The 15,456-nt window shown below is 32.7% G+C and overlaps 1 protein-coding gene across 1 annotated transcript; it reads left to right on the top strand.

Moving 5' to 3' along the window:
* Window positions 1-7,677: 7,677 nt before the first annotated feature.
* Window positions 7,678-14,625, top strand: LOC309476669 (uncharacterized protein). The gene is made up of 7 exons (XM_082139810.1): window positions 7,678-9,157; window positions 9,311-9,391; window positions 9,744-9,842; window positions 9,984-10,067; window positions 10,927-11,028; window positions 11,154-11,252; window positions 14,200-14,625. Exons 1-7 carry the CDS (start codon window positions 8,989-8,991, stop codon window positions 14,301-14,303), a joined length of 738 nt encoding a protein of 245 aa, XP_081995936.1. The 5' UTR covers window positions 7,678-8,988; the 3' UTR covers window positions 14,304-14,625.
* The last annotated feature ends 831 nt before the right edge of the window (window positions 14,626-15,456 follow it).

Below are 15,456 nucleotides of genomic sequence, written 5' to 3'. Positions count from 1 at the left end.
CCGCGCGGGCGCCTCCATGATTATATTGTCTGCTATATATTTGCTTCTTATTTATTAAATCCACTCCAGGCAATTGGTTGATGAAAAATTTATTAAAATTAAGATACAATTTATACAAAACGAAATTCACTTTAAAGAAAGGTTTTCTACAAAACCAAACTTAATGAAGTGGTCAAAATCATGTTTGACCCGTCTCAAATTGTGCATCCTATTACTCGTGCTGTTCACTTTTCATACTTTTAACAGTATAGTAGACCTACAGACTCTATTTGTACAAATTGCTGCACATTCATTTAATTCTGCATTTTGCACACACAAGTTGAAAGGCTTCAAATCAAGTTCACGGATAATTGTGCGTGCATTTATTAATCATTATGATACTAAAATCATAACAAAGTACACTGTTAACCCTTGCTGTAAAAAAAGGCCTAATTCAGACAGTATCATACCATTTTCCATTAAAACAGTAATATACCGTAGAAAACAAAAGTAGTCTACAGGAATATACTGTAAATAAACAGTGCTCAAAATCGACACTCAGAGGCTGTTTTCCCAATCACACCCTATACCCTCATTCACTTTTCCCTACATTAGTTCACTAATATAGTCCACTTGACAGAGTGACTGTAAAGAAGTGAGTGAATTGAGACACTGATGAACACCTGATAAGCAGAATCACTGAAGGACAGAGAAACAAGAACAGAAAAAAGAGAAACACAAGAACTACAACTGACTTCCAGCAACACTGAGTGTGAAACCAGTTTACAAACCAGTTTAACATATATTTTTTTGTACAAAAGTTATTCTTGAGAATTAACAGATATTTAATTGTTGATGTTTTATTGAAAATAATAAAGTTATCACCATTATGGAGATCAGTGTTTGTTTTAGTTGGGCTCTTGAACCATTGACTTTATTATATCAGTCTTTCTCTGACTGCTTTAACTATGAGTTTATAAAACACATTTGTTATGGCAAGAAAAAGTCAATAGAAAGGTGATATGGCGTTATGACTGTTGTGATGATTACATAGTCATCCTGGACATGTCTGATTCTCTGATCTTAACCAGTGTAAAAGCTTTGGATTTATGGGTTTGTCATATTAATCATATATCTGTTAATCTATAATGAAATAGAGCATTGTTTCTATAATTAGCTATTCTGAAGAATATTGAAATAATATAATGTTTTATTACATTTTGAGCTCCTGCTTCTCTTAGATACACACAGACATCAACAATCAGCACATGAATCTCAACAATGGTGACAATAAAAACTTTCATGTCGCAATGCATGCTGGGTTCCAGGATTGTATAAAACTCCCAGCATGCACTCCTGCATGAATAAATAAATACAAATAAATGATTGCCACCACTGATGAGAGACATATGCAGATTTTTTATATTTCTGTGTTTCTACAAGACATTGTAGCTCGGTTTCTTTTTTAGGCTGTGCATTATGTGTTAAAAAATGATGATTGTAATTTATTACTATGGTTTCACAGTGGTGGAAATATGACTCTTTTGATACAGAATAAAAACTGAAAGAGATTTAATGTATGAACAGCCTATACAATGATTTTTTTCAGCATAATCAGTATAACTGCAATCATTCACAAACTATATGTGTGTGCACAAGTGCAAAGACACAGGTCATTTGACCAGTGAAATACTAATGTTATAAAGGGTCAGCCTCCCAACTAAAGCAAACACTGATCTCCATCATGGTAACTTCAAACCAAACATTTTCAATTAAACATCTCGATAACAACTTCTGTAGATGTATGACAGAAATAAAGTCATACTGGTTAACAATAAGTGTAATAATGTGTAATGGCTGGAAGTCAGTTGTAGGTCTTGTGTTTCTCTATTTTCTGTTCTTGTGTTCCTCTTTCCTTCAGTGATTCTGCTTGTTAACAGCAGGCGTCATTCACTAATGCTCAACATTCACTTATTTTACTTATTATTCAACATATTCACTTAATTATCTCACTACAACACTGCGTCAATGTTACTTTTTACTCTTTGTAGTGTGGATTTTCCTGTGGTGTTGAAAGGGTTAACAGTGTAAGATAAAAAGTCACACCCACAAAATGTATTCTAACAGTAATAAACTGTAAGTTATAAAACAGGTATATACTGGCAACACTGTTGCCAGTAGTTTACTGTAAAATTTATTTTTTTGGGTCACCATTGTGCAGAAGAGTAGAGCCTGTGCTTCAGTCCAGGAGAAGATCTATAAGCACTGATGATATGCTGCATGTTGCTCTATTTAACAGGCGGTGACTGTGTAGTTGCTGAGCCAATGGAAATATCTTTATGTGCAATAGTTTTTTAGTGGTCTCAAATGAAAGAAGTTCACAGTAATACTTTGCTCACGTTATTTATGCATTATAAATTTTAGTTAATGCATTTAAATGACAGTTGGTCAATTTAAGGCAGTCGGTTTCTGCAAGTGAATTTAGTTAACTTGAATTTTAATTTAGTGCATTTTTTCAGAAACAAACTTTAGATTACAGTAAATAACTGTACAATTAACAGTATATTACTGGCAACAGTGTTGCCAGTATTTTACTGTAAAAAAACCCGGTAAGGTCTAACAGTGTAGGCTATGCTATGTACAAAAAAATACAGCCATTTCTGTTTTTTTCTTTAAAACAAAAAAACAAGCTGCACCCTTTTTTTTACATTTCATCTTTCATTCCGAAATAGAATAATGAATGAACGAAAAAGTACACGGACCCAACATGTAGGCTATTAGCCTTTTTACCCATTATCAATCTAAATTAATCTCGTTTTTAATTTAACTTAATTTAGTTTTTCTTTATTTAAATTTAGTTTTTCTTTATTTAAATTTCGGGTTTCTCTTTATTTAATTTTCGTTTTTTCTTTATTTAAATGTCATTTTTCTTTATTTAAATTTCGTTTTTTCTTTATTTAAATTTCATTTTTCGTTTTTTAAATTTCGTTTTTTTCTTTATTTAAATTTAGTTTTTCTTTATTTAAAATTCGTTATTCTTTATTTAAATCTACCCTTTACTGTGTCAGTAATTTATTAGTCAGGAAAATATTAGACTACCTTAAAAGTATTGCTTAAGTTAACAGACCCGTGCGTGAACATCTCCACAATAAAAAGTGACAATTACTTCGTCTAGACCATTTACCGGTAAATAACAGTTGTGAATATATTGCGAATATATAATAAACTTGAACAGTTGTCAAAAACAAACGTTTGCTGATACTTTACCTCACAGAGTTATTCGGCTATCCAATGCTGAGCTTCCAGAGACGCTTAGACCGGCGAGATGCCTCCACAGGGCGGGAGATACGCGGCGTGATTGACAGCTTTGACACCAAATGGATATACGTGAAAATCAGGTACTGATTTTTCATTGGTCATTTAGATATGTGAAGCATACTGTATACGGAAATGAACCTGGACATTCTATCCGTCGAAAAATCTCAAAATCGGCAAAATGGACATACGCGGTTTTCATCGGACAGCGACGATATATATATATATATATATATATATATATATATATATATATATATATATATATATATATATATATATATATATATATAAACGTTCTTCCTGAAAAGTGTTAAGTTGTCTAATTATTCTGGTCGATTTCATAAGAACCACTAGTTTTTCAGTAGACTATTTATATTATTTTGCTGGTTACTGCTCATACAGAAGATTGTCATTTAGTTTCATCGCATTGATCTGTTACCATCTAACAATAATATACAATGCAGATTTATTAACCTCAATCAATCTTATATAAGCCCCAATGGAAAAACATTAAAAACATTAATAGACCAACATCACCTCTGCTCTCTGTGGTGAAACTGGTTCAAATAAAAGTTGTTGGAAAGTCTGACAAAGTTCTAAAGTTTATTATTTCTACACATGCTGATTATGTTTGCAGTGGTAATGTAATCAGGTAGCTAAATCCACAATTATTTATTGTAATGATGACAATGTATAAAAACTGTAAAATGATCCCTACCATTTTGTAAAAAAAAAAAAAGAAAAAAAAAACTTAATTTGTATTTTTGTGTAATTTGTGTTTTGTATATGAAATAAGCCATAATCTTCTGCCACAATAATTGACTGAATTTATATATATATATATATATATATATATATATATATATATTTACATTAATTCAATCAGTTCTCGAGTCAACAGTGCATTGAACCGATTGGCAGAAGTTCCTGAAGCAGATACACAACTCTTAAACTGAGAAAAGATGAGAAAATCGGTGACTAGAGGTCGATGTTCACATTTTTAGACAAACTGTCAAATCAAACTTCAGACCAAAAAGTTTGCATGTTACGCAGAAATTCACAATGTAGAAATAAAGTTTTTAATGCGTAAAAGTGCATTAAAATTTAAACAATAGGCTGCAAAGGCATTGAAAAAGGAAAGAAATAGAAATTGCATGAAATTTTGGAAATAAGCCAAGTTTAATTATATTTCCCCACAAAGTCGGGATCGTAAATCCCACTTTGAGGAGACTGTGGGACACGAGCAGGACAGAGCCTCTTCCCAGCGGGCACCTTGACGTCAATTTGACATCAACAAATAGTCAAGATTTTGACCACCATGTATGACATGCATGAATATGCATATTTTCATTATATTTTGTAATTATTTCCTTGTGGTTGTAAAGATGCCTAACAAAGGTATCAATCTGACATGTTTTTTTCTGGTCCCTACATCTCAGGTCAATATCATTGACATTAAATCGATGTTGATTTGATGTCAGGAAACAAGATGTCAAATTGATGTGAAATTTATGTCAAAACAATGTCTATAATGTCTGAAAAAAGTATATTTATTACTCATTGTAAATCAATGTGACTCATTTTCAACATCTAAAAGACCTAGCCTGAATGATCTTGAAAGTTGTAGACCTAGGTCTATGTATTTTGCATGTGTGTTTTTATTTATTTAAATCCTAGCATATTTACATTTAGTTCACATTTAAAATGACAGCAGACACTATAATTGCATATACTATAAAAGGTCAATTTAATCTGATTTTGGAGCTTGATATTGAATGATATCAAAATAGCATTAAAATGACAACATCATGGCATCCTGATGTCAAATAGATGCCCAGCAGGCACAGGATTTAGACTATAACATCGGTCAGACGTTGGATTTTGGTTGAAAATGAAAGTCGGGTTGATGTCTAAATCCAATGTTTGTTTGACGTCAAGCATGTTTGATGTCATGTTATTGCCAGAATCCCTGATCTTACTTAGTGTCTAATGCTTTGATTGTATAGGATTTGTGGTTTTAACATTGTTTTATTCATAAGTCATTTGATTCTACAGCATATCTGTGTTATCAAAAAATATACTTGATTTTTATAAACTATTTAGTGCACAAAAATCTTTAATCTATATATGGCAGTACTTTGACACACACAGACATCAAGAAACAGCATATAAATCACAACAATGGTGACAATCAAACAAAATATCCAGATAATCAGATCAACTCCAGCTGCATAATTTATTAAAGCCGCAATGCATGCTGGGAGATAAGGGTGAGTTTTGATTGGTGGTAGCCAGAATGCACTGCAGCATGAAGCATTTCATTGATTGTCACCATTGTTGAGAGTCATATGCTGATTCTTGATGTCTAAGTAATGATGTAGAGCAAAAAGTTTAATGCACTAAATGTTTTGAAAATCCTTTATATTATTTAACAAACAACATTGCTCTCATGCTGTAACATCAGTTGTCTTCTATTATGAAACAATATTACAAACACAGGTCCTATATAATCAAAACATTAGACACTGATTAAGATCAGGGATTCAGGCATTTACATGATGATATCATCATCATCCTCATTAATCAGCCAATTTCACCTGATCTCAAAGCTTATTTTGCTACAACAAAAGTGCTTTTAAACACACAATTATAGCAGCCAGAGAAAATGTTAAACTAGAAAGTCAAGAGTCCAACTAAAGCAAACGCTAACCACCATCATGGTGACTTTAAAATACAACTATTGATTAAACCGGCAATTAAATAAAGTAAATCTGGCTAGCTTTAAATGAAGCTGGTAATAAGTGTACGGCCATGCATTTCACCTTTTTGTTTGGTTTATTCCAACCAAAATTCAACGACTGCCCAACGTTGGAGCCTGACGTCAAACAAACATTGGATTTAGACGTCAAACCGACTTTCATTTTCAACCAAAATCCAACGTCTGACCGATGTTGTCGTCTATATCCTGTGCCTGCTGGGATCAACATCATGACATCTTGACATCAAATAAATGTTGAATTGACATCAAATACCAACAAAGCATGACAACAAAATAACATCAAAATGACATCAGCAGAGGTCACAATCTTGACATCAAATTGACATCGACACTTTGACGTCAATATGACTTTCATTTTTGACCTATTTCTTGACGTAATTTTGACATCAATGTTTGATGTCACATTGATGTTAAATTGACATCAAATGCCCACTGGGATCACTGCAACGTTTTATGTGATGGGAATAGATCTAAATACTTAAAAAACTTCTCACGATTCGTTAATCTCAATAGCTGTAATAGTATAAACGTATAATAGTAAATGTTTTCGAGAGAGTTTCACATGTAATGCTAAATATTTCATATGCAAGCATGTCAGCCAATCACAGCAGTGGGCATTTACACTGAAGTCTCACAGCAGCCAATCACAGCAGTGGGCGTTTACACTGAAGTCTCACAGCAGCCAATCACAGCAGAGGGTGTTTACACTGAAGTCTCACACAGACACGCCCCTTCAAACAGAGCGTTCAGAGGCTAAAATCAGGCTAGGAAAAATGCCTTTTATTTCTAAATTATAACAACTTTTGATAAAAAAAAAAAAAAATAAAAAAAAAAAACATACCAACATTATAAGGGCACCCCAGGAAACATTCTAAAATAATAAAATAATCCATGCAATGGGACCTTTAAAGAGTTTCTGTTGAGTTTTGTGGGTCACCATTGTGCTGAAGAGTAGAGCCTGAGCTTCAGTTCTGGATGAGCAAAAAAACACTGATATTATTTATGTTGCGTGTTGCTTTACTTAACAGGCAGTGATTGTGTACTTGTTAATGCATTGATGTGTGCTGTTGTTAAATAACACTTTTCTGCAAAAGGATTGAATTAAATCGATCTTGTGTTAACTCATTTAAATTAATTATATTTTTTAGAAAATATATTTTTATTTAGTGGACTCAAATGAAATAAGATCACAGTATAAATATGAAATGGCAATTGATAAATTTAAGATAGAATCAGTTAAATCAGTTTACAACATCAAGACGTCTTGACGTCAAATAAATGTTGAATTGACATCAAATACCAACAAACAAAGCATGTCAATCAAAATAACATCAAAATAACATCAGCAGAGGTCAAAATCTTGACATCAAATTGACATCGACACTTTGACGTCAATATGACTTTCATTTTTGACCTATTTCGTGACGTAATTTTGACATCAATGTTTGATGTCACATTGATGTTAAATTGACATCAAATGCCCACTGGGGAATGAATGTATTTTTCATTTTCTAGTATTTACTAGTAAAAACATGGAGATGCCGTGTGGTGGAAAGATATGGGAATGGATATGGGATAAAATAACTGATGTAGCTGGGCTGGACTGGTAATCTGGCATACCGGGCAAATGCCCGGTGGGCCGACGTGCTTTTTGGGCCGATACATCTCATAGGCTACTTTTTTTCTTTCTTTTTTTTTTAACGGCCCATAAAACTCGTACATCGGCGGCCCATTCGTTTTGTTTTGTTTAATTGACGGCGCTGGGTTAGTGCCGGTGTAATGCATTGGTCAAAAAAAAGTAAGCGTCAGTTTTTTTTTCCACTGACAGACCGGCCCATGAAACGCGTAGATCAGCGACCCATTGGTTGTTTTCTTGATTGACACTGGGCTGGCCCAATCACATCTTTAAACACCTCCCCCTTTGGGCTTTGAGTGAGCGTGCAGTGTCAAGTGTGTATCTGTCAAAATAGTCTGAGAGATGGAGAAGAAACGCAAGGAATGTGCAGAGAAATAGCGTGTAATAGAAATAGCAGACGCTGTCAAAATATATATGTTTTCTGCAGCAACAGGAGTGCTGCAGAAAACATCCCGTGGCTGATGAGGAGGATAGTGAGGAGGATCAGGAGAGAGATGAGAAAGTGTAACGTTAGAGTCCGCGGTAAGCAGAACTACTTTCAAAACACTATGAGTGTAGGAAGCCATTAACGTTACCTAGTTACGCTTTATTTCCACATCTGCATAATTGACGATTACAGAAATTTACTAGAAGTTTAATGAGAGGCGTTTGTAAACCATGTTTTCCGCCAAAATAAAAGCTTGATGCAGTTTCCGTCAAAATAAAAGATCATGTGCTTTATCTCTTTCAAGTTTAGAAATTAGTACAAAACTAATTATGAAAGTTTTCTTTATTTTTCAGTGCATTTGTTTTACAATATATGGCTATTAGGCTACTGTCATGAGATTAATGTTATAACTATTATTATGTAGTAGTGTAATATAGACAGACACTGTTACTAAAAGAGGTTTGATTTTTTTCTTTCTTATATTTGCACACTGAATATGGGTTGGAGCTTTTAATTTTGAACCCTCAAACTGCACCAGATTGATGAATTTAACTTTAAAATGCACAAAATGTTCTTAGGGGGAGCAAGCCCCCAAACCCCCCCTATAGGGACAGAGGTCCACCCACCACAGTTTTACCAAAATTCCTGTGAGAAACACTGATATTGCTATGCCAATGCAGATTATAGCTTGTTTTTTGGATGCATCACTGTGGAGTATAGTTCAGTTGTATTAATAAAGTACAATTTTGTACTTATTTCATCTGTTAACTCTCACTCGTTTATACTCACTCATTACATGGCATTAGTGGTTTTAATGAATAGGAGTTGAACAAAAACATATTCAAGGGCATGCAAAGATGGGTGGTGTTTATGATCATATGTAGTGGGCCAGTCTGGGCCAAAATGCCAGGGCCGATTTTCTGTCCCAGTCCAGCCCTGGTAGCTGCATTCAGCTTTTTCATTCTGCCTTCGTTACAATTCACCCTCCTGTTCATCGCTTTTGGAGCCGCCAGAGGAGGTCAGTGACACTTTATCACATCTGTGCCATTTATGAGTAAAAAGGAAAATATTCACAAATGAGAAAAGCAGTAATACAAAAAAATAAATAAATAAATAAAAACTGAAAATGGTTTCTGGAAATCTTACATGAATGTTGTTTGTCTGATTTTAGGTTTTTATGTCAGCATGATTTTCCCACTGTTCTTTTTTCTGTCATTTTCCTGTTTGAGGGACATAAACAAAGATAAAAGCAGTGAGTATGAGATGAATTCATCTGACTATAGTTCAGTGTGATCAATGAGTGAATACCGTTCCAGTACTTTTGAATCCTTAAAGCCTTCAATTAGGGTTAGGGTTAAAAAAAAACTGTTAAATCTGAATGTTTCAAAGGTCAGTGTTAAAGTCTAATCTGAATTTATGGGTCAGAACTATAAACTATATTATGGGTGAATCATAAGTTTGATTTGTGGTTCAGTTGTGGGATGTTTCTCTGTTACATGATTATATTCACGTTTAGCTATTTTGCTTTGATATTTACAGGTTTAAATATCCAAGTAAACTATTTTGAACAGATTATTGAATTAAACTATTCTAATCTTTTTTAGGTTCAAATTTGCTCAATATAACCTCATGGATGATCTTCATGTTTATCATGACTGCAGTAATGGTGTATTTCTACATCACATCACTGAAAAATGAAAAAGGTACAATTACATTTCTAATAAAATAAATGATTAAATCTTATTTATCTAATTACATCTCTACAACATGAATTGTACAGTTCATTGAATTCTTAATATAATAAAATCTAAGAGTATATAATAAACACACACTTCTGTGTGCAGATGCTGCAGGATGGACCTGTACGTCTGTATTTCTGCAAGTGCTGTGGATGATTGCAATGTACATTAAATGGAATGAAATATCGGGTACAGTTTCTACTACTGCAATTATCTGTGTGAATTGTTTTCCCTCCTGATCTCAGGTTTGAAGATGACTAGTTCAGCTCTCGTGAAGTACAGTGCGCTACGGGTGTAAAAGTGATTTTCATTATGACGGATCTTTGGTGTCAGTGCACTGTCATTGGCGTCTCTCTCTGATCCGTAGACTCTGACTGCAGATGCTGAAAACAATAGAGCAATGCACAATACAACAGATTCTGAGTGAACAGTTTATTTTGCTGTATGATTCACTCTCTTATACCCATAATGCACTCTGATTCACAGCATTTCTGCTGATATTGCCAAAAATACCAATACCAGTGTTTTGCTCATTCTTGTGATTGTAATTTTGTTCTGGTGCCAGTCTTTCACTTTTATTGATTACATTTAACATTGTCTCACTTTCACAAAATCACTGTTTGTGTGTGTGTGTGTGTGTGTGTGTGTGTGTGTGTGTGTGTGAGAGAGAGAGAGAGAGAGAGAGAGAGAGAGAGAGAGAGAGAGAGAGAGAGAGCGTGCGTGTGCTTATTTTCATGTGAATACGATCAACCTTTTCTGTTTTTTAGTCATTTCTGTCACTGGAGTCAAAACACTCGAAAAAGAATGAAATTGTTCCTCCAGATTCACAAAAAGAGGAATGACAATAAAATTGGGAATAAATACAGAATAGATTAAGATGGATTCTGATTTTGATGGTTAATCAATCATTTTGTCCATATAAGTCACTGATTCATTACTTGATTTTGACACTTGCTTTAGTGGGTAATGAAACAGTTTTATGACCTAAAGCAAATTAACAATCTATTTTAATATTAGAATCTATTTTAATATATAATCTGTTTTACAGATCTGACCCTCACCTTTAAAAAGATGTTGTATGTGTTTGGATCAGTTGCTGTTGTTTTACTGAACTCTGTTACACTGATGACTGAACTGATACTGAAAACGGGTGAGTGAATAACAACATTTTACTATGATGCAGTGTTTCATGCTGTTAGTATTAAAACATATACATCAAAGATTAATTTAAACATTACTAATGATTATAATCTAATATTTTAATTTCATCTTCAGTTAATGGTGAGCGTGCGGTTGGAGATCTGAGAGTCGTCGTCTTCTCCTCTGAAAGCATATTTGCTTTTTCTCTGCTGATTTTGACATTGTTTGGACCCTGTAAGTACAACTGGAATTATTTATGTTTAATTACAAATCATCAAAAAAAATGTAATGCTCTTATTTACATTCATTTAGGCTGGTCATTATGACCCAGGTGAAAAAAAAGTTCACTAAAATACATTTTATTTAAGTGCACTTAGTACACTTCCATAATGTACTTCCATAATGTACTTGAAGTGCTCTATTTTCGCGCACTTATTTTGTACTTAATATACTAAAAGCTTATCTTTAGTACTTCTTAAGATCATCTTAGTGTACTCAACTGTGCTATTTTGAGACACACTGAAGATTAACTAAAGTGTATTTTTAATATACTATTTCAGCTTTTAAATTTTTTTATTTTGTTACCACTTTTAGTAAAACTGAAACCATCTTTAATGCATTTTAAATACAATAATAAATTATTTAAAATATAATAATAATATATAATAAATATACAAATTATACTTATAATGTATTAATAGGTTAAAAAAGTGCACTAAAATAAATTTTATTAAAGTACACTTCCATAATGTACTTAAAGTGCTCCATTTTCTCACACTAATTTTGTACTTATTATACTGTTTTTCTTTAGTACTTCTTAAGATAAACTTAAGATTTTACTCAACTGTGCTATTTTTAGACGCACTGAAGATGAACTAAAGTGTATTTTTAATATACTATTTCAGCTTTTAAATTTTTTTATTTTGTTACCACTTTTAGTAAAACTGAAACCATCTTTAATGCATTTTAAATACAATAATAAATTATTTAAAATATAATAATAATATATAATAAATATACAAATTATACTTATAATGTATTAATAGGTTAAAAAAGTGCACTAAAATAAATTTTATTAAAGTACACTTCCATAATGTACTTAAAGTGCTCCATTTTCTCACACTAATTTTGTACTTATTATACTGTTTTTCTTTAGTACTTCTTAAGATAAACTTAAGATTTTACTCAACTGTGCTATTTTTAGACGCACTGAAGATGAACTAAAATATGCTTATACTATTTCAGCTTTAATTTTTTATTTTGTTACCCCTTTAAGTACAATTGAACCGATCTTTAATGCATTTTTAAATACACTTATAAATTATTTAAAATATAAGAATATATAATATATACAAATCATATTTATGTATTGCTCACATATTTTTTATATAGTACATTTATTTCAAATATATTTTAACTATGTTAACAGTACCTTTATAAAACATAATTAAATATGTTAATGGTGTATTTTAAAAGTGGTCAAGTACACTATTACTGTGTTATCAGTAGCATTTTCTGCCTCATTTATGCTAAAATTATGAAAATAATATATTTTAATGTATTACAAATACAGTGGAAAAATTATCATTCAATAGAACACACAGTAAAAAATATTTGTATAAAACACACACACACACACACACACACACACACACACACACACACACACACACACACACACACACACACACACACACACACACACACACACACACACACACACACACACACACACTTTGAAAGCTAGTAAACTTTAATGTACTACACCCAGTGTACATCAGTACAGCAGCATATGTAAACAGTAAAAAAATACATTAACATAAATATAAATAAACCTAACTACAGTCAATAAAGTGCAGTCATTAATAGCTGCAAACAGTTACAGTACTGTTACAACTCAAACCATCTTCATCCTTCAAGTGAATTGGAGTGATTGGTCTTTGAGTTTTCCTCATTGTTGCATTTCCTTCGAATCAGTGCTCGCACCTCAGACATAATGAGGTTCCAAATATCACACGTCATGCAAACTTGAAGATGGGGAAAAAATAAAAACACTACCAGTTAGGCCTACGTTTTCTATTAACGTTAGATAATATATATATATATATATATATATATATATATATATATATATATATATATATATATATATATATATATATATATATATATAAATGCTGTCATGATCACTCAACCTTAAGTAGTTGCAAAACATTTAAGAATTCCGTTAATCTTCGAAAGAAAAACTGAGATATCGTAGGCTAATTAAACCTGAGAGATTTAACTTGTATCCCTCTGATGAACGATTCACCAAAACTGTTCACGTTTGAAAAAGTTAATCGCAAAAACATTACCTAATCCATATGAATCGCGTGGTTTCCTCCAAGTCCTCTAAAGAAACACGATCGCTCCAGTTTAAATTTAGATTTCTAATCTAAATTATTACAAATCTAATCACATTCAAGGAACGCACAGCAAGCTCTGAGTGAGGTGTGAGCTCACTATTATCACAAGAACCAATCACAGCCGTTCAACGGCTCTGGAACCAATCAGGATTAGTCACGTGTGTTATTCGTATTTTTCAAATTTAAACAAGTACAACATTTAAACGTCTTTGGAAAATGTATCTATGATGCATTTAAAATAATATGATGTTATAGTAAAGTTATGATGTAAAGTATAATTAAGCATATATTTACTACCAATGTACTTGTAGTGCATTTGTTAGAAATATATTAAAATTATGCTTGTTTGTTTAGCATATTTATTTAAAGTATAATTAAGCATATATTTATTACCAATGTAGGCTACTTCTAGTATACTTTTTAGAAATATATTAAAATGCAATTCAATGTATTTTTAATGCACTTCAAATAAGCATGTTGGTAATACAAATATTATAAACATACTATTTGTATTTCAACTTTCAAGTATATTTTTAATACATTTAATACTATGTCTTTTTCACCTGGGTACACCAGAGATATATAGGGGGATACAAGGGAATGTTTAGACAGATAACATTACTATGACTACAATTTGTATTAAAAGTTCATTATTGCAGTCAATGGGAATACATAACTATAAACACACTGTAACACTAACAAGTGAAATGACACAGATGAAAATTGCTTGAGACAACCGTTGAAATAGTTGTTAAAAAATATTCTGAATCTTGCAGATGTGATGGAAAACCCAGTGGTGGCACCGTGCTGCCACAGCCTCAGTGGGTGCCGGGTCTGTGTGGAGCAGTGGACAACCAACTCGCTGCACTGCCCAAAATGATTTTTTTTTTGAACTTACAGGGATGGGGGAGGTTGTTACTGTTTTGAAGGACACCATAAGAAGTTAGGGGATTGTTGGTGTAGTTCATTTTTATTTTAGGAGGGTGGTTGTTGGGGGGCCTGTTAAGTTGAGTTATGTTCATCTGTTATGTTATTTTATGCAAATAATAAATTAATAAATTGTTCAATTTTTGTCTATTATGTTCACTTGCAGAACAGTTAAGCTTACCATAGGGCTACCTTAGGGCTTCACAGTAAATGTTCTGCAGCCATAGATTGTACATGCAATGCCTCTGAAAGCATGTATGTGTTATATATGTTGAATACATGTTTACGACTTGTATGGATTCTCTTCACTTGCATGACACAATGGGAGTGCTGTATGTTATACACACTGGAATTTGAGAAGAAAGATTCACACAGTATATAGCACACTGGTAAATCATTGTTTTGGCCAGATGGCCTACATTAGGACATTTCTGATGTGAGTGTGTTGTCTGAGCTGCTAAGAAGCTGATAGCAGTGTTAGAATCAGGTTAAAACAGAAGGGCATGCAGGTTTAACTCTGGGCTGGGGGTGAATGATGATGATGATAACTAGGTTGCAAATAAATTCAAAATCAAAAACCAAATGAGATGAACAACAATAAATACATCTGTATCAGTAATCTTGATTTAAAACAGTTACCAAAGACACAATACAGTCAGTCATTTAAATACTGCCACCTGCTGGTAGAAAGGAGGAACGGTTTGGTCCATTACGGTGGAAACCACATTAAATATTAATTTAATTATATAATATAGCGCTAAAAGTAACAACTCTGCACACACAATAAGTTCTTAGGTTAACCTATTTTTCCAACTGTATTGAACCAAACAATGCGCTCATTAAACGTGACTGGTGTGTACGTGGATAGGCACGATATTAAATCACTGTAATAAACTACTGTTGCTAACATATTTATTTTGGTCCAGGTTTATATAAGTCTATTTATTGATTGATTTTTTTTTTTTTTTTTCTTCTAACGTTACTCCGGTATAACGTTAGTGCTGCATATTATGACCGTTCTAAAAGCTTGGCTTTTATTTTTATAGGCTATATTTACTATTACTTCCGGGTCACTTGGCCAACCGGTCTTTCTTTTAATGTAGATC

The sequence above is a fragment of the Leuciscus leuciscus genome, assembly GCF_965113295.1.
Source record: "Leuciscus leuciscus genome assembly, chromosome: 1".
Lineage (NCBI taxonomy): Eukaryota > Metazoa > Chordata > Actinopteri > Cypriniformes > Leuciscidae > Leuciscus > Leuciscus leuciscus.
This window is presented reverse-complemented; position numbering and strand designations above follow the sequence as displayed.

Coding starts and splice junctions, on each gene's coding strand:
- LOC309476669 (XM_082139810.1), top strand. CDS start 8,989: ATGCAAAGATGGGTGGTGTTTATGATCATATGTAGTGGGCCAGTCTGG. Junction 9,158..9,310: donor TTTTGGAGCCGCCAGAGGAG/GTCAGTGACACT, acceptor GTCTGATTTTAG/GTTTTTATGTCAGCATGATT. Junction 10,068..10,926: donor TAAATGGAATGAAATATCGG/GTACAGTTTCTA, acceptor TCTGTTTTACAG/ATCTGACCCTCACCTTTAAA.